Genomic DNA, 18,265 nt, shown 5'->3' on the forward strand with positions numbered 1-18,265 from the left:
TGTGTATTGTATTGAATCATTTCTATCGGAATGTCTTGTATACAAGTGCAGTGACTCCACTGCATTACACTATGGTGCTCTTTCAACAGTAGCCAGTGGAAGAAAAAATTAGTCCATCTGGCACCTACAGTTTTTTTTATTTTTTCTGTGTGTTAAGTTTAGTTTTGGACACTTGAGTTTCTGTGGTGTTGCTCATTGGCTGGTGCACTTTCAATTCTTGGCCACCGAGTTAAGAGTCGAAATGCCAATGGGCCGCTGCAGGGAATAAAAGCAAAATGTTCTATTCAGCTGGACACAGCATAAGAAAATAGTCTGATTAATTCAGAAAGGCAACCAGAGGGTTAATTGTAGGGTTTTTTGAACTTCAGGTATATTCAAAAAAATAATTAAAAAAAAAAACAAACAAACAATATTTTTTCAATAAACATTTTCTTTCTGTGAATGGTTTAGAAGTAAATAGAGAAACTAAATAAAAGATTAGAAACATGATGGTGCTTTACCAAAGCCTTATGTGATAGATATTATATACTCTGTAGAGCCTGTTTATCCCATTTTACCCTTAACCTCTCAGCCGCCATTTTGTTGGGGTCTGGAAATACCAGCTAGGAAAAGAGAATCTGGGGATGGGTTTTCTGCTGCTCCCTACTGAAATTTATGAATAGGCATGAGCTCAGTGACTGTTACAATAAACAAGGATGGAAGACCTAGCTTTGGAAGGTTGTTTTTTTAATAGTTTCTTGAAACACACTACTTTTAAAAAGCAAACTAAACTTTGTTCTTCAAGAAATGAATGACTTCTACCCTCTAAATTTAACAATTTTTGGAATAAAAAGAACCTATTCAAATTGTTGTTTGGGGGCAAAAGGTTTCATCCTACTGTGCTTTGATGAAATGTAAGACCATGTGCAAAGCCAGCATTTTTTGGCGGGAACGAGTAGGTTTGCAAGGCGTGCATGATGGTTCTCCTGCATTTGGGAGTGAAGCAATGGGAAAAGCCTAGCCCCTATTCATTTTTTGCTGGAAACCCAGCTGAGCTTGTCCCGTGCGGCTCTGGACTGCTTAATGTTTATTTGCAAGTTAATGCCTTTTGAGATTTCACTGTGGCTTTATGAAGCTAAATCCATTTCATCTTATTGGCTCAACATGGCCCTGGCGTATCTGATATTAGCTTACAGCACCCATACGATAATTAAAAGTTGTTTCACTGATGATTTGTTTTGCGTTACTATAAAGATATGTTCTAGTATGTCACAAAGGTAGCACTTTTTAAATTAACTCATGTCTCTTCTGTATCTGTGGGTCAGACTCAAACTCAGTTCCCTGTACTGCACCCCACATGCAGAGTTAAGCTTATTTGCACCCTGGAGAGGCTGTTCCCAGTTAGGTAACAGTTTTGGTGACTGAAAGCAATAAACCAAGTCCGTCTCCTCAAGGAGCTAGTTGAATTTCTTGGCAGTGAAACATATGTCCCTTTAAATTGTAAATAACTCAGCAGTCCTGCCTCAATTCCAATCAACCCATTTACAAAATTCACTTGCTGGTATTTCAGGGCCCGCTAAATACTTTCCAACTCGTCACTATTACCACTGCATGTTTATAGAAGAGAAGAAAAATGCATTCAGCTACAGAAAAGCTGGATGGCACGTTTGCAATGTTTTGTAAAACTTGCCATTTCCTGAGGTGGTCGATGGCTCTTAGAACTGATGAACGGTAACATTTTATTGTTCTTGTAATATTACCCTCCTTCAGAAATGTTTTGTATTTTGATATTAATAAATATTTGCTAAAAAAAAACAAACCCCAGCATAATCTAGTGTCATTATTCTGTCTATACTCAAATGTGTTTCAATTTAAGTCTTGGGTTTTTAAGTTGGGGTTTTTTCAGTTTCTTTTTTGTGCCTTCAAAGCCTTTCCTCCATGCTGTGGTTCAGGTAGAAGGGATGAGGCTCTTAATTTTGTAAATGGAAGAATCCGCTCCTAATGCATGGCAATTAACTGCCCCCCCCCCCAGAAGATGGCAATTAACTGCCCCCCCCCCAGAAGACAGCAGCAACTAAGCAAAACCCACAAGAAAGAACATAAGGGAAATCACTTTATGAGCGGCTGCTCTCTAGGTCCTTCTTTTTCTTAGATGTTTGGTGGGAAAAGGAATCCTGTAATGGAGAGAACCCCGTTTTAAAGCTTTATTTGTTTTCTCGCAATCTTTCTCCTTCTGTTATCATCCAGCCCCTCCACCCCCGGCCACCTCCTGCAAAATCGATGGTTTGTAACATTATACTCTCACATGAAAGGGCAGTGGCATGCAAGAAAAGACGGCCGTTGGTGGTTGGAAGAATTCTGTTGAGTTGCAAAAGGAAATCCCTTGCTCTTTATAACCCATCAACAAGTGAATTTGTCTTGGTTACAAGACTTCAGAATATAAAAAAAAAAAAAAAAATCCTCTCCGCCAGAATCAGCTGCCAACACATTATTTTTTTAAAACTGGTACAAGAAAATGATTTTAAGAGTTGTCTTGGGTGTCTCAATTAAAGCAGCAGTCTCACCAAGAATACTCAAGAGTTAAATGATACCATTGATTGACTCTGAACCCCCCTCCCCCCCCCCCACCTTGGTCACTACTTGAATAATTACGCTCTCTCAGGCCGATTCAATAAGACGCACGTAAGAACGTGTGTCCAAACTGGGCACCTGTTTCCCTAACATGTGCACAGCCACCTCTCCTGGGTGCACGATGTTATATTAAAATGGGCTGATGTGGTAAAAAGGACGCCCTACGGATAAACTGTGAGTCCCTAGCGCACCCAGGAGCCGTGGCTGTGCGCACATCTCTTGGAGGTACTCGCCCTCCATTCAACATTGTTTAAATTAAAAAAAAACAAAACCCACAAAAAAAAAGACAGACTATATAGATTATTCTTGTTTACAATAATGAGCTCTCTTCCTGCCTTTAACGCTCCATCCTTCCTCCTGGTTGCCTTGAAATGTAAGGAGACCTTACAAGCTGCTCTGACCTTCCTGAATACTTAATGGTGCCTTTTGTTTGAGGAATCTTACTACAGTGAAAGGATCTGTTTTGTATCGAATGCAGTATTTTTGTTTTTTCAGGAGCCCTTGACTCACGGTATGCCTCATTAGAAAGGGTGTGTTGAGTGACCGGCAATTTTCTGCATCAGGGGAAATAACTAATAGCCTCATCTACATGGAATTTACATGTGACGAGCACTTATTTATTTATTTTATTTATTAGCTTTTATATATCGACATTCGTGGGTACATCATGCCGGTTTACAATATAACTGAAGGAGGAAATTACAAAACACCAGGGTGGGGGGAGAGGGAGCAGATAGGAAGAGAGAAGGGGCGAGAGAAGAGAGGGAAAAACAAGAAGAGGAGAAAAGGAACAGTACCTGATGGGAAAACAACAGAATAACATAATAAGTAGCATTGCAAATTATACATTCAATAAGGCACAGTGTATAACCTTATCCACTGTGGATAACCTTATATAAATTATACACTCCAAAAAGTATTATATACAATAATAAAAAAAGTATTATATACAATAATATCTTTAACTAGTACATACAGGAGACACTATATATGACATTACAAATTAAACATTCAGAAAAGCAACTATATATAGACTAGCAGGGTTGCTATAGGGAAAAGTAAGATTTAAAGGATAGCAGAGGGGGGTAAATAAAAGGGGTATAAGGGTTGCTTTAGGGAAACGGTAGGTTTTAAGGACAGAGGAAGGGGGTATATAAGGAGGTGCAGAGAAATGGGAGACAAAACAGAGTATAAGTAAAGGAATAAAGGAGAAGGCTATGAGTAAGATAATGACAAGGGCTCTTTCTCTGAAGGAGTAGAGGGAGCAGGGGGGGACTACGTGGGGTCCGGATCAGGGTAGGCCATTTTAAAGAGCCATGTTTTAACCCCTGTTTTGAATTTCCGAATGCATGGATCTAGTCTGAGCTCAAGTGGCGCAGTGTTCCAGAGGGAGGGGCCTGCAATGGACAGGGCTCTTTCTCTGGTGGACGTGTGGTGAGCACATTTAAGGGAAGGGGTGTAGAGGGTTCCTGAAAGCTCTGTTCTAATAGGACGATTGGAGGAGCAGAATCAAAGAGCATCCTCAAGCCAGGAGTGATTGTGGTTGTGCAGGGAGTTGTGAATAATGGTGAGGGTTTTGTATCTGATGCAGGAGGAGATGGGAAGCCAATGGAGTTGCATGTGTTGAAAAAATAGCGCATAAAATTCCCAAAATTGCACACAAAAACACTTTAGTACCCAGCCCTTATAGTTATGTTTTTTATTTATTTTACATTTGAAATTTCAGGCCCATAATTTTCAAGAACATCTGGCTGCCTCAGCGAGTTGTACTGTTGTGCAAGACCAGCCATTATCTAATTAGATAATTATCTAAACTGAGAGTTCATGGATTGAATTTACCAAAACAGCTCCATAAATTAAATCTCTGTTCCTGCAAATCTTAGTAGAAAGATGAAGATATGTTTAACATTCTTCTGAATCAAGGGTTGCTCAAGAAAACTTGCTGACTGAAATGAGGGATGAGATTGAAATGGTGCCCCCCCCACCCCCCACAAAAGGCAGATCAAATCAGTGAGAGAGCATGTGGGGAGCACCCTTCGTGGAATCTGGCCCTTTTGGTGATTTGAAATGCTGGGGAAGGGGGAGGACAGGGGTCAGGGCAGGGCTAGTGCAAGGGGATTTGACGCCCTCGGTGAGCCTTCTCCCTTGCGCCCTCCCCCCCCCCCGGGTCGCACCGCCACCCCCCGGTCTCGGCTCCGACTCCTACCTCATTCTCAATCACGCCCGCTGACTGTGTGGTTTTCTGGGTCATGAGCAGGTTGGGCACTGCTCGCGGCCGCCAAATCTCCACTCCTCTTTGCCACCGCTTGCGGCCCCATATGCCTCGCACCCAGTGGCGCACCAAGGGTCTCTGGCGCCCAGGGGCCAATGCATTTGTGTGCCTCTCCAGCATCCCCCCAGTCTTGTACTAATGCTTAAGGTCACAGAAAATCTGTGGTGTCTCTAGACAGAAGAATTGGGGGGGGGGGGGAGCCAAAATGACATTTCTTCATCACACCCACCTCTATAGCATGGATCCTGCTTTAAAATTGATTATAAAAAAAAGTGTTAATAAAAAAGTCCAAAGGGTCTTCTGTGTAATTTTAAAAAGCTGGCCAGTTTCACACTATAAAATTATTTGATAGCCTCATTCAACTAATTCTATATGATTATGAGAGTGAAGTCTGGAATATATAGGAAGGGACAGAATGTCAAAATAAATCCTGCACCTCCAGTTCTGCAACTCTGTGCATCCACTGAAATTCCCCCAAACAATGGAGCTTGGATGTTTCCCTTACAGCTCATCATACTAAAAGATATTTTCAAATTCTGGTGTCACCTCACAGCGCCTTCCACTGCCAGGCACATTGTGAACTAACACAAAACCCCGCAAAAAAAGACACTCAAAATCTATACTGCAATCCCATCGCAACAAAACAGTAATAACACCAAGGACTCAAACAACAATAACCCTACCTGTGAAAAAGCAAGGGTAAATATTGCACTGGGTCCTAGAATACCAATTACAATACCTACTGAGGAAACAAAACAAACCCGATTGCTATAGATCCCTATACAGACACTACATGCTAGCAGAATCTCTCATCATGGTCACACACACAGAGCAGAGACAGACCCTCATCAAATACAGAATAAAGCCACAAAAAGTATAAATAGAAATGTGCAGACAAAAACTGAACTGTAAAACGCATCACGCCAGACTCTATACAGTGTAACAATGGAAAAACAAAAATTTTGCCATTCCTCGTGAAACAAATCAATAAAATCAAGATATATAAATCATTAATCATAATTATAAAATCATACAAATAAAATAATTTCAAAACAGCTTATGAATAGAATATCCAATAATTAAAGACTTGTGCAAATTTTGAAAGCTTTACCAAATACCAATAAAATATTTCAAACAGCAGACACATCACATACTACCCAATAATTAAAATGGTAGTCAATCAAAAAAAATGAACTTAAAAAGCCACCTTTACTTACCCTCTCCAGCAGTTCTCCTATGCCTTTCCCTTGCAGGCCATACCAGAAGCAGCAGTAGCTGCTGAAGCTGTCCTCACAGTCCTCTTCCTTAGGGACCACAACTAGTCTCTTCTCTCTCTCACACACAAACACCAGTCACACCCGCAGGACCAGTTTCTGTCTCTCACACACCAATCATCTCCCCAACCAGTCTCTCTCTCTCTCTCTCCCTCACACACACAAGCATACGCATACCAGTCATCTCTCTGATCAGTCTCTCTCACACATACACACGTCACCTTTCTGGCCAGTCTCTCTCAATCACACAATGCTCTCGCTCTCTCTTACATAGAAACATAGAAATGATGGCAGAAGAAGACCAAACGGCCCATCCAGTCTGCCCAGCAAGTTTTGCACTTTTTTTCTCCTCATACTTATCTGTTACTCTTGGCTCTTAGTAACCTTTTGGTTCTATTTCCCTTCCACCCCCACCATTAATGTAGAGAGCAGTGTTGGAACTGTATCTAAGTGAAATATCTAGCTTAATTAGTTAGGGGTAGTAACCGCCGCAATTAGCAAGCTAGACCCATGCTTATTTGTTTACCCAGACTATGTAATTCAGTCCTTGTTGGTTGTTGTCTGTATATAGATCCACTTTTCTTCATCCCCCCTTCCGTTGAAGCAGAGAGCTATGCTGAATATGCATTGAAAGTGAAGTATCAGACTTTCTCCCCTGCCGTTGAAGCAGAGAGCTATGCTGGATATGCATGAAGTGCTATGCTGGATATGCGTGAAGTACACACAGGCTTTCAATCACACATATGCTCTCTCTATTTCACTTACACACAAGCTCTCAATCACACACATGTTCTATCTCACTTACAAACAGGCTCAATCACATGCATGCCCTCTCTCACAGCCACAAGCCAGCCAAAAACATGCTCCATCTCTCTCGCACACACACATTGACACACACAAGCACCCTCCCTGACTCACATATACACCACACACATACAGAAGCGCCCTCCCTGTCTCACATATACACCATACACATACAGAAGCGCCCTCCCTGTCTCACATACACATTACACTCTCACAGAAGCACCTTGCTTTCAGAATTGCAGCATTTTTCACATTTACTAAAAGTGAAAGTGATGCTCCCAACTGTTATATAAGAAAACCACATTCCTATCAGAAGGCGAAATGACACCCTTCCTTCAGGTTCTGTCCTCCCAAGGGACAGCCACCCACACCGTACAGCTTCTCTTGTTTTATGCTTTCAGGCAATAAAGCAAGTGTCTTTCTTCAAACTATCAGTTGTATGATTATTCATGTGGGAGATATGGAACAGAAAGACAACCTTAGTCAGCTTCCCTTTTAAATGGGAAGATTCCAGTCTTAGTCATTTAAAAATATACATTTTCTAAAGGCTTAAAAAAAAAAAAAGCAAAACCGTTTCAGATTGGAACTATTCTAGCCTTCATGCTTAAATTATGCTTCAAGACTGGCTGCCATGGTGTGCACACTCTTAGCCACATTAAAAGGAGGCATTCCTGTAGCCCATCTTTATGCCAGAGGAGGATAACAGCACATGCCCATGGAATTGTCAGAGGTCCGTATGCTGTTTTGCCCTCATTCAGCCACTTGCACACAGAGCAGATGCAAAGCTGGCGGTTAATAACACACGCACTTTGCACAATGCTCATTTTCAAGTTTATTTCCTTTTGAAAAACTGGTGCAATGTGTGGGGACTAAAATAGTTGCACACAACTCAGGCTATTGAAAAGTGCCCCCAAAGTCTGCCAATGCATCTCATGCACCTTCCTTGGAAATATCCTGAAAAGCAGTCCTTCTGAGGAGGTTGCAGTATGCTGCACCAGCGTAGGCAACCAGAATTATACCGACAATCACCTGTAAAATAAGTTTTAAAAAAGTAAAACATGGAAATGGAATTTTAAGAAAATCTCCTGTATGCCACAATATTAATATTGTCCTTGGAGGAGAATTTACCCTTCAGTTACAGGCCAATGGACTGAATAAAAAATCTGAAGTTTAGTGACCAGATTAACTACAGATTACATTCACTACACTACACTATAGGTGAAATCAGGTATCCTCTCTTTTCATATTTGAGATGTGCAATCAGGTATAGATAAGAATCCTGCTTCATACACCAGGCCTATGACTACTGCATTATCAATCTGTCTAACTAATCTTATCAGTAGAGAGCAGATGTTTTTCTGATTATTGCATCATTGACATCATTTGACCAATCAGGATCTGGCGATGTAATAATGTGCTCATATACCTCTATATTTTGTTTCCATGGGGAGCTAAGGGTTCTTCTCAGTAGTTCAGATGCTGGAAGTGGCTACATGGAGCAGTACTCAGAAGAATGATTGGCGCAGCCTGGATCACTTATATTTACACCAGGAAATTTTTCGGTTATCCCTTCCCACCTGATCTTTCTGAGGAGGTCACTAAAGGTCTTTTTATTTGCTTTTGTTAGGCAGTGAAATAATTTCAGATGCCTGTTTAAGAGAGAGCTGCAACCAGCATCCGATACTAGCACAGGGAACTTGTCTGAATGTGCTTAGGTGTATTATGATAAATCCATGAACTACTAAGAATTATACCATATAGACTTGTACCATCTTGTGGGTAACATGAACTATCATGGCACTATCAATACATTCTGCACTTTTGGCTTTAATTTACTTGCCATAGGCACACATTAGCATGATTAGCAACACATGCTCTTACTGCCTCTAACAAAATTATTACTGTGAACAAATTTGGTACCCTTAACTTAAACTCACCAACTATGTGACTAACTGGCAAATATTGCCTATTTGGCAAAGGACAGGCTCAAATAGATGTCTCAAATATTCACTCAGCTCTAGGGACCTCTCCATGAGCTCAGTGGTAGAATCCTGAGATTGTTGAAGGTTTTAAATTTGTGCCCATGCATGACACAGTTCTGCGACACCCTGCCACATCTGGGCCATCACTTCTTCCCAGACAGATATTTTGGAGTCTACCTTCCTTCACCCAGACCTCTCTAAATGGAAGGTGATTTAGGATTTCCCACGTTGAAGTGTACATTATGGGGTTGATTTTCAAAATCATTAAACACAGCTTAAGGTGCGTAAGTGACTCTTACAAAATAGACCGAGGCTCTGTGATCATCAACGTATGTGCATAATGTAGTTACGTGCAAACTGCAGAGAGGTGTTCTGAGTGAACTTGTATGCTTGCTTTTTGATTTTAAAGAGTATACCTGTAAATTAATCCATATAAGTTTCACCCTTTGAAGAGGGGTGACTTTATGTGTGTGTTTATTAATCTAGGGCCAATTACCTGAACATTTTCAAAACAATCTTATGTGTTTGCTTGCCTTGAAAATACTGACTAAAGTCTGCATGTACAAGTTGAATGCAGACTTTAGTCCTGTCCATAGTTATACGATTACTCTCTACATGGCTAAGTCAAAGCCTCCAAAAGCATAAGTATCCATCTTACCTAACTGTATCCATGGCATGATGTGTGCAAGGAGCTCTGAGCTAATAAATGGATATAAGCCACCGCTGAAGGACTGTTAGACTGGAGAAAATCAGAAAACTGATCACAATTTAATCCCCTTCAGGAAATACAAGTGACCGAACCAGATCTGGAGGAGCTGCTGGACGGATGGATAAAAAAGGTGAGCATAAGGACTACAGTAGTACATGATCCTAAAGAATTCCAACAGCATTGATTTATACCTAATTAATCCCAGTTCAAAGGTGAGCAGATAATCAGAGAGCTTAGGCCACAGCCCTCATCAGAAACATAAAATATATAGTCAGCTCAGGACCCATCTAGTTGGTTCCATTTATTTTCTGATGCACTGCCAAAAACCTCAGTTGATCTCTGACTTGCCATTCACTTCTTTGCAAATAGGAATCCTCTGCTTTTTTTGTCCCAGGCTTTCATGAATTACGTTACTGGTTTTTGTGTTCATCACCTCCTTGGGAGGCCATTCCATGAATCCACCACCTTTTCCGTCAAGACACATTTTCTGATGTAACTTCTGATTCTACTTCCTTGGAGTCTTGTTACTACCACTAGTTAGAATTTCTGTAGCACTAGTGACATACACAGCACTATATAAATATGCATAAGGAATAGACTCTTCTTCATAGAGTTTACAATCTTGTCAAGACAAACATATTTGTAATCCCACCTTCCCAGCCCTGGAGAATTACTGGGTACACTCCACCAGGGTGGGAGAAATCACTCTGAGGCCTGAGGGTTGGAAGCAGGCTCACTTGCAAGGTCAAACTGGGCCCAGGATCCCCAAACAAATGCAATGTCCACACCAGGTTTGTGCTCAAAAAAAAAAAAAAGAAAAGATAGTTTCCTGCAAAAAAATATCGAATTCAGCAAAGGAACAACATTTTTGCAGTCCACAGTTCGGTACAGCAGAAAATTGCAGGATAAACAATTCAAATTTGAATCACAGTCTACACTCCAGTACAGTTTTAAAATTTAGAAAACAGTTCACTAATTCACCAAAACATAATTTTCCCCCCAAAAATCTTCTTTTTGTTAATCTTCCAGGTCCTCCACAGTCCCAGAATAACCCACAAGTTGTTTTAAAAAAATTCACAGATGCTCACAAAAGTTTAGATTGGTTCCCTAGGCAGAGGCAGCTTCCCCAGCCCTGTATGGAAACCCCATACAAGCACAGCTTTCTGATCCTGCAGGCCTCCAATATGGTTCCTTCTCCTTGATTTCTTTCTCCAGATTCTTCACTTTTCTCACTTTCCCTTGAGGGCCTGTGGAAGGCTCCAATTCCTCAGCACAAGTGGCACCACTTCCAGTAGGAGCTTCTACATCTCTCCCATGAATCAGTCTCTTCACATTCTCTCCCCCCTAAAATCCTTAATACCTACTCCCTACTGGTCTGGACCAATATGTTACTCAGCTTAATAGCCCTCACACCCCTTGCCTTCTTAGTGAACTTTTCCTAGCAAGTCCCCCATTATAAAGATAGAACACACTTTAGAATAACTCTGCACTCCTAGTGACTTTCTACTGCTGGGAAAAATTTGATTAGAGACCATTCTTTTACATGATTAGTGCACCATCTAGTGGCCAGAAGGACCACATACAGGACTGTGAATTTCCTTTATTAGGAAAATGATTAAAACCAACAAGGCTATGATCAAAAGAATCAGGGTTTAAGATTTGAAAGCAGTCTCAAAGAGGTGAATTCTTACACTGGATTTGAATGCCAGAGAAGGGAGTATGATGCATCAACTCAGGAAGTCTTTTCTAAGTGTATGAAGCAGCAAGGTGGAAAGCACAGAGTTGGGAGTTTGCAGTGGAGGAAAAGGACATAAGAACATAGGAAATTACCAAACTGGGTCAGAACAAGGGTCCATCATGCCCAGCATCCTGTTTCCAACAGTGGCCAATCCAGGGTACAAGTACCTGGCAAGTTCCCAAACACTAAGTAGATCCTATGCTACTGATGCCAGTAATATCAGTGGCTATTCCCTAAGTCATCTTGATTAATAGCAATTAATGGACTTCTCCAAGAACTTAGTCCAAACCTTTTTTAAACCCGGCTACACTAACTACACTAACCACATCCTCTGGCAGCAAATTCCAGAGCTTAATTGTATATTGAGTGAAAAAGAATTTTCTGCGATTAGTTTTAAATGTGCTACTTGCTTACTTCATGGAGTGCCCCCAGTCCTTCTATTATCCGAAAGAGTAACCAATTCACATTTACCCATTCTAGACCTCTCATGATTTTAAAGACCTCTATCATATCCCCCCTCAGCCATCTCTTCTCCAAGCTGAACAGCCCTAACCTCTTTAGCCTTTCCTCATAGGGGAGCTGTTCCATTCCCCTTTATCATTTTGGTTGCCCTTCTTTGTACCTTCTCCACTGCAACTATATCTTTTTTGAGATGCGGCGACCAGAATTGTACACAGTACTCAAGATGCGGTCTCACCATGGAGCGATACAGAGGTATTCACCATTCCCTTCCTAATAATTCCTAACATTGTTTGCTTTTTTGACTGCTGCAGCACACTGAACCAACAATTTCAATGTGTTATTCACACTGACGCCTAATACTTTTCCTGGGTGCTAGCTCCTAATATGGAACTTAACATTGTGTAACTACAGCAGGGGTTATTTTTCCCTATATGTATCACCTTGCACTTGTCCACATTAAATTTCATCTACCATCTGGATGCCAAATCTTCCAGTCTTGCAAGGTCCTCCTGCAATTTATCACAATCCGCTTGTGATTTAACTACTCTGAATAATTTTGTATCATTTGCAGATTTGATTTACCTCACTTGTGGCATTCCTTTCTAGATCATTTATAAATATACAAGCCGTTAAGCCCGTTAAAACGGGCTACATCCCTCTGTCTCTCACCTCCCCCTCATTCTCTCTCCCCTCCACCCCCTACCTCCCTCCCTCTCACCCACTCCTCCCACTCCTCCCACTTAGTCCCTCCCTCCTACTCAGTCTCACTCCCTCCCTCCCCCCTCTCTCCCTCCCACTCCCTCCCTCCCTCAGTCCCACTCCCTCCCTCCCTCCTTCTCTCAGTCCCACTCCCTCCCCCTCTCCCTCAGTCCCACTCCTTCCCTCTGTCCCACTCCCTCCCTCTCTCTCCCTCCCCCCTCTCCCTCAGTCCCACTCCTTCCCTGTCCCACTCCCTCCCCCCTCTCCCTCTATCTCCCCCCCCCTCACTCAGTCCCCCCCTCTCCTTCCATCCCACTCCCTCCCTCCCACTCACTCCCTCTCCCTCTCACTCAGTCCCACTCCCTCTCTCTCCTCCCCTCTCACTCAGTCCCTCACTCTCTCTGTCAGTCCCTCCCTCTCTCTCTCCTCCCTCGCTGCCAACCGCCGTTAAAAGGGCTACATCCCTCTGTCTCTCACCTCCCCCTCATTCTCTCTCCCCTCCACCCCTACCTCCCACCCACTCCTCCCTCTCCTCTCACTCAGTCCCTCCCTCCCACTCATCTCCCTCCCTCCCCCCCTCTCTCCCTCCCTCTCACTCTCCCTCAGTCCCACTCCCTCCCCCTCTCCCTCAGTCCCACTCCCTCCCTCCCTCTCACTCTCCCTCAGTCCCACTCCCTCCCTCCCTCTCACTCTGTCCCACTCCCTCCCTCTCCCTCAGTCCCACTCCTTCCCTCTGTCCCACTCCCTCCCTCTCCCTCAGTCCCCACTCCCTCCCTCTGTCCCACTCCCCCCCCCTGTCCCACTCCCTCCCCCTCTCTCTATCTCCCTCCCCCCTCTCCCCCCCTCTCCCTCTATGTCCCACTCCCTCCCTCAGTCCCACTCCCTCTCTATCTCCCTCCCCCCTCACTCAGTCCCCCCTCCCTCCCTCCCACTCACTCAGTCCCACTCCCTCTCTCCCTCTCACTCAGTCCCACTCCCTCTCTCTCCTCCCCTCTCACTCAGTCCCTCCCTCTCTCTGTCAGTCCCTCCTTCTCTCTCTCCTCCCTCGCTGCCGCCGCCGCCGCTGCCACCCGCCGCCACCGGACGCCACCGCCACCCAACGCCGCCGCCGCTGGACGCCGCCATGCCGCTGCCACCCGCCGCCGCCGCTACCACCGGACGCCGCCGCCGCCACCCAATGCCGCCGCCGCCGCTGCCTCCCGCCGCTACCACCGGACGCCGCCACCCAACGCCGCCGCCGCTGCCGCTGCCACTGGACGCCGCCATTGTTTTTTCTTTTTTTCTGACGCTGGCTCAGACCGACGTGCTCGCCCGCACATGCGCGGTAGAGCTGGTCTCTACTGCGCATTTGCGGCACGTCGGTCAAGCTTCGTTTATTAGTATAGATTGAAAAGCACTGGTCCCAGTACAGTTCCCTCAGGCACTCCACTATTTACCCTTCTCCACTGAGAAAATTGACCAGTTAATCCTACTCTCTGTTTCCTGTCTTTTAACCAGCTTGTAATCCACGAAAGGACATCATCTCCTATCCCATGACTTTTTAGTTTTCTTAGAAGCCTCTCATGAGGGACTTTGTCAAACGCCCTCTGAAAATCTAAATATACTATATCTACTGGTTCACCTTTATCCATATGTTTATTAACCCCTTCAAAAAAAGAAACAGATTTGTGAGGCAAGACTTCCCTTGGATAAATCCATGCTGACTGTGTTCCATTAAACCATGTTTTTCTATATGCTCTGTGATTTTGTTCTTTAGAATTGTTTCCACTATTTTTCCCGGCACTGAAGTCAGGCTCACTGATCTAGTTTCCATGTTTGCCCCTGGAACCCTTTTTAAATATTGAGGTTACATTGGCCACCCTCCAGTCTTCAGGTACAATGGATGATGATAGGTTACAAATTTATAATAGATCTGAAATTTCATTTTTTAGTTCCTTCAGAACCCTGGGGTGCATACCAACCAATTCAGGTGATTTTCTACTCTTTAGTTTGTCAGTCTGGCCTACTACATCTTACAGGTTCACAGTGATTTGGTTCAGTTCATCTGACTCCTCACCCTTGAAAACCATCTCCGGAACTGGTATCTCCCAAACATCCTCATTAGTAAACACAGAAGCAAAGAATTTATTTAATCTTTCTGTAATGGCCTTATTTTCCCCAAGAGCCCCTTTAAAGTCTTGGTCATCTAACAGTCCAACCAACTCCCTCACAGTTTTCTTGCTTCAGATATGTTTTTAAAAGATTTTATTATGAGTTTTTGCCTCTACGGCCAACTTCATTTCAAATTCACTCTTAACCTGCCTTATCAATGTTTTACACTTAACTTGACAATGCTTATGCTTTTTCCTATTTTCTTCAGATGGATCCTTCCAATTTTTGAAGGATTTTTTTTGGCTAAAATAGCCTCTTTCACCTCACCTTTTAACCATGCTGTTAATTGTTTTGCTTCCCTTCCACCTATCTTAATGTGTGGAATACATCTGGACTGCACTTCTAAGATTGTATTTTTAAAGAATGTCCATGCCTGTTGTACACTTTCAACCTTTACAGCTGCACCTTTCAGTTTTTTTTATAACTATTTTCCCCATTTTATCAAAGTTTCCTTTTTGAAACTTTAGTGTTAGAGCTGTAGATTTACTTATTGTCCCCCCCTCCAGTCATTAATTCAAATTTGATCATGTTATGATCACTATTGACAAGTGGCCCCAACATCGTTACCTCTTTCACAAAATCCTGCTTTCCACTAAGAACTAAATCTAAAATAGCTCCCTCTCTCATTGATTCCTGAACCAATTGCTCCATGAAGCAGTTGTTTATTCCGTCCAAGAACTTTTGTCTCTAGCATGTCCTGATATTACATTTACCCAGTCAATATTGGGGTAATTGAAATCTCAACACAAAAAGTGGAAACCAAAAAATATGTTTAAGTCTAGCCTTGATAGAAGGGGTCAGCAAGCCTGACATTGTGTAACTTCAAAAGAAACCAACCGGTCTTATAATCATTCACCTTCCAAAAAATCTTTTTAATTCAAAAACTTCTGTTTTATGTATTTATATATGAATATAAAATTGTCCTCTGTCCTCAGAGTATGTAAAAAATAGACTCTTTACTATCTTTCACAAACAGCCCTGAGGACAGAGGACAATTTTATATTCATATATAAATACATAAAAAAAAAGTTTTTTGAATACTCTTTCAAAAAGTATAAAGATTAGTGAACACTCAATGAAATTACTAACTTGTATATTTTAAACTAACAAGGGAAAATATTTTTTTTACTCAAAGTATAATTAAGCCCTGGAATTCATTGCCAGAGGACATGGTGAAAGCTGTTAGAGTAGCTGAGTTTAAAAAAGGTTTGGACAAGTTCCTGGAGGAAAAGTTCATAATAAAAAATATAGCATCCCAAACAGGGAAATGTAATGTACAAACAATAAAAGATATATAATAAATAAAAAGATTTTTTTGAGATATCTCACATCTATTTTAAATATTCTTGTAGAACTTATTTTCAAAAAATACAATTATCAGTTAAAAACTACACCCACCACCTATAATCAGAGCCACACATCACACAAACACTCTGCATACATTCATATACATACATCCACCAAATAGTTAAGACAGAAAAACCCACCTTTAATTAAGGTCCAAGAGGGACAAATGTTCCCCAGCTTCAGATATGTTTTAAAAAGATTTTATTATGAGTTTTTGCCTCTAAGGCCAACTTCATTTCAAATTCACTCTTAACCTGCCTTATCAATGTTTTACACTTGGGCATAGGTTTTTACATGCAAATTATTTTCTTTGGCAATTGTTTCCCTTTCTGAATGTTCAGGCAATTAAAGCCTTGGATACAGGCCTGGGTTTAGGAATAGGCAAAGGAGGCAACTGCCTCCAGCACCAAATTCTGCTAGGCACCGCCACCCGAGAGTTGCCACTGCTATCGCCGTGAAGAGCTGCTGACACTCTCATTTTCTTCCTGGTTCTGGATAGTGGCGGTTTTGATTAAACTGAGCCTGGGGCTCTTGCACCAGTACATGTGTGCTCCCAGGCCCCCGCTGCCCTCCACCCCGAGCACAGTGGCCCTGGTAACAGGAAGCACACGCTGTAGCTGGGGAAGGAGCGTGGCGAGGCCCCCGTAAGTGTGTTCGTGATGGCGCAGGAGCTCCATGCTCAGTGCAGCTGAAATTATCACTGCAGTGCAACTGGACCTGGAAGAGAATGGGACCCTGTGGTGAGTGGAGAGATGACACGGGAAACCAAGGGGAGAAGGGAAGCTGGACAGGGGTTTCCCCCCACTCTCTGATTCCTAAGAGGGGAGAGGATATGGCCTCTCCCTCCCCCACACTGTATCAAGATTTCTTGAGGGTGGGGGAGAACTTCTCCTCCCCCTCACACTGTTATGATTTCTGGGGAGGGAGTGAGTCGTCCCCCCCCCCCCTCCCTCAAGAAATCATGAGACAGGGTTCCCGAACTATAAGAACATAAGAACATGCTATACTGGGTCAGACCAAGGGTCCATCAAGCCCAGCATCCTGTTTACAACAGTGGCCAATCCAGGCCATAAGAACCTGGCAAGTACTCAAAAACTAAGTCTATTCCATGTTACTGTTGCTAGTAATAGCGGTGGTTATTTTCTAAGTCAACTTAATTAAAGCAGGTAATGGACTTCTCCTCCAAGAACTTATCCAATCCTTTTTTAAACACAGCTACACTAACTGCACTAACCATGTCCTCTGGCAACAAATTCTAGAGTTTAATTGTGCTTTGAGTGAGTGAACAGAAATTTCTCCGATTAGTTTTAAATGTGCTACTTGCTAACTTCATGGAGTGCCCCCTAGTCTTTCTATTATCTGAAAGAGTAAATAACAGATTCACATCTACCTGTTCTAGACCTCTCATGATTTTAAACACCTCTATCATATCCCCCCTCAGCCGTCTCTTCTCTAAGCTGAACAGCCCTAACCTCTTTAGTCTTTCCTCATAGGGGAGCTGTTCCATTCCCTTTATCATTTTGGTTGCCCTTCTCTGTACCTTTTCTATCGCAATTATATCTTTTTTGAGATGTGGCGACCAGAATTGTACACAGTATTCAAGGTGCGGTCTCACCATGGAGCGATACAGAGGCATTATGACATTTTCCGTTTTATTCACCATTCCCTTTCTAATAATTCCCAACATTCTGTTTGATTTTTTGACTGCCGCAGCACACTGAACCGACGATTTCAATGTGTTATCCACTATGAGGTCTAGATCTCTTTCTTGGGTGGTAGCTCCTACTATGGAACCTAACATTGGCCTGCCCTGCTCTTTCATGGCATGGCCGGATTGAGCCTGCTGAGATATGCATAAAAAAAACCCCTTCTGTGGCCTAAAGCTGCTGGCAGAGAGGCTAAGCCCTACTCTGGCGCTGAAGAAAGCTGCCGGTGGGGAGGCCTGGCCCCGTCTTGGAAGAAGCAGCAACCTGATCCCTAGCGCCGAAGAAAACCGTTGGCAGGGAGGCCAGGATCTGTCAGCGGGAGAAGGAGCAGCCTGGTCCCTGGCACCAAAAGAAAACCACTGGTAGGAAAGCCCTGCCCTGCCAGCCAGAGAAGAGGCCAGGCCTCGCTTCTGAAGTGCACCAGGGGGGGTGAGTAAGGGAAGGGGGTGAGAGGAGAGAAGTAAAGTGAGGGGGAGGGGATGAATGGGAGGGAAGAAAAGAGGGAAAGGAG

General features: G+C 43.0%; 1 protein-coding gene across 1 annotated transcript in view; it reads left to right on the forward strand.

Annotated features, from left to right (window-relative positions):
* Positions 1-8,437: 8,437 nt before the first annotated feature.
* Positions 8,438-18,265, forward strand: part of LOC115074517 — a 49,899-nt gene continuing 40,071 nt past the window's right edge. The window contains exons 1-2 of the mRNA XM_029574041.1: positions 8,438-8,554; positions 9,725-9,781. Coding sequence (XP_029429901.1) covers positions 8,474-8,554; positions 9,725-9,781 — 138 coding nt within the window. The 5' untranslated portion in view covers positions 8,438-8,473. The remainder of the gene's footprint in view (positions 8,555-9,724; positions 9,782-18,265) is intronic.

This window comes from Rhinatrema bivittatum, chromosome 12, assembly GCF_901001135.1.
Source record: "Rhinatrema bivittatum chromosome 12, aRhiBiv1.1, whole genome shotgun sequence".
In the NCBI taxonomy this organism is placed as follows: domain Eukaryota; kingdom Metazoa; phylum Chordata; class Amphibia; order Gymnophiona; family Rhinatrematidae; genus Rhinatrema; species Rhinatrema bivittatum.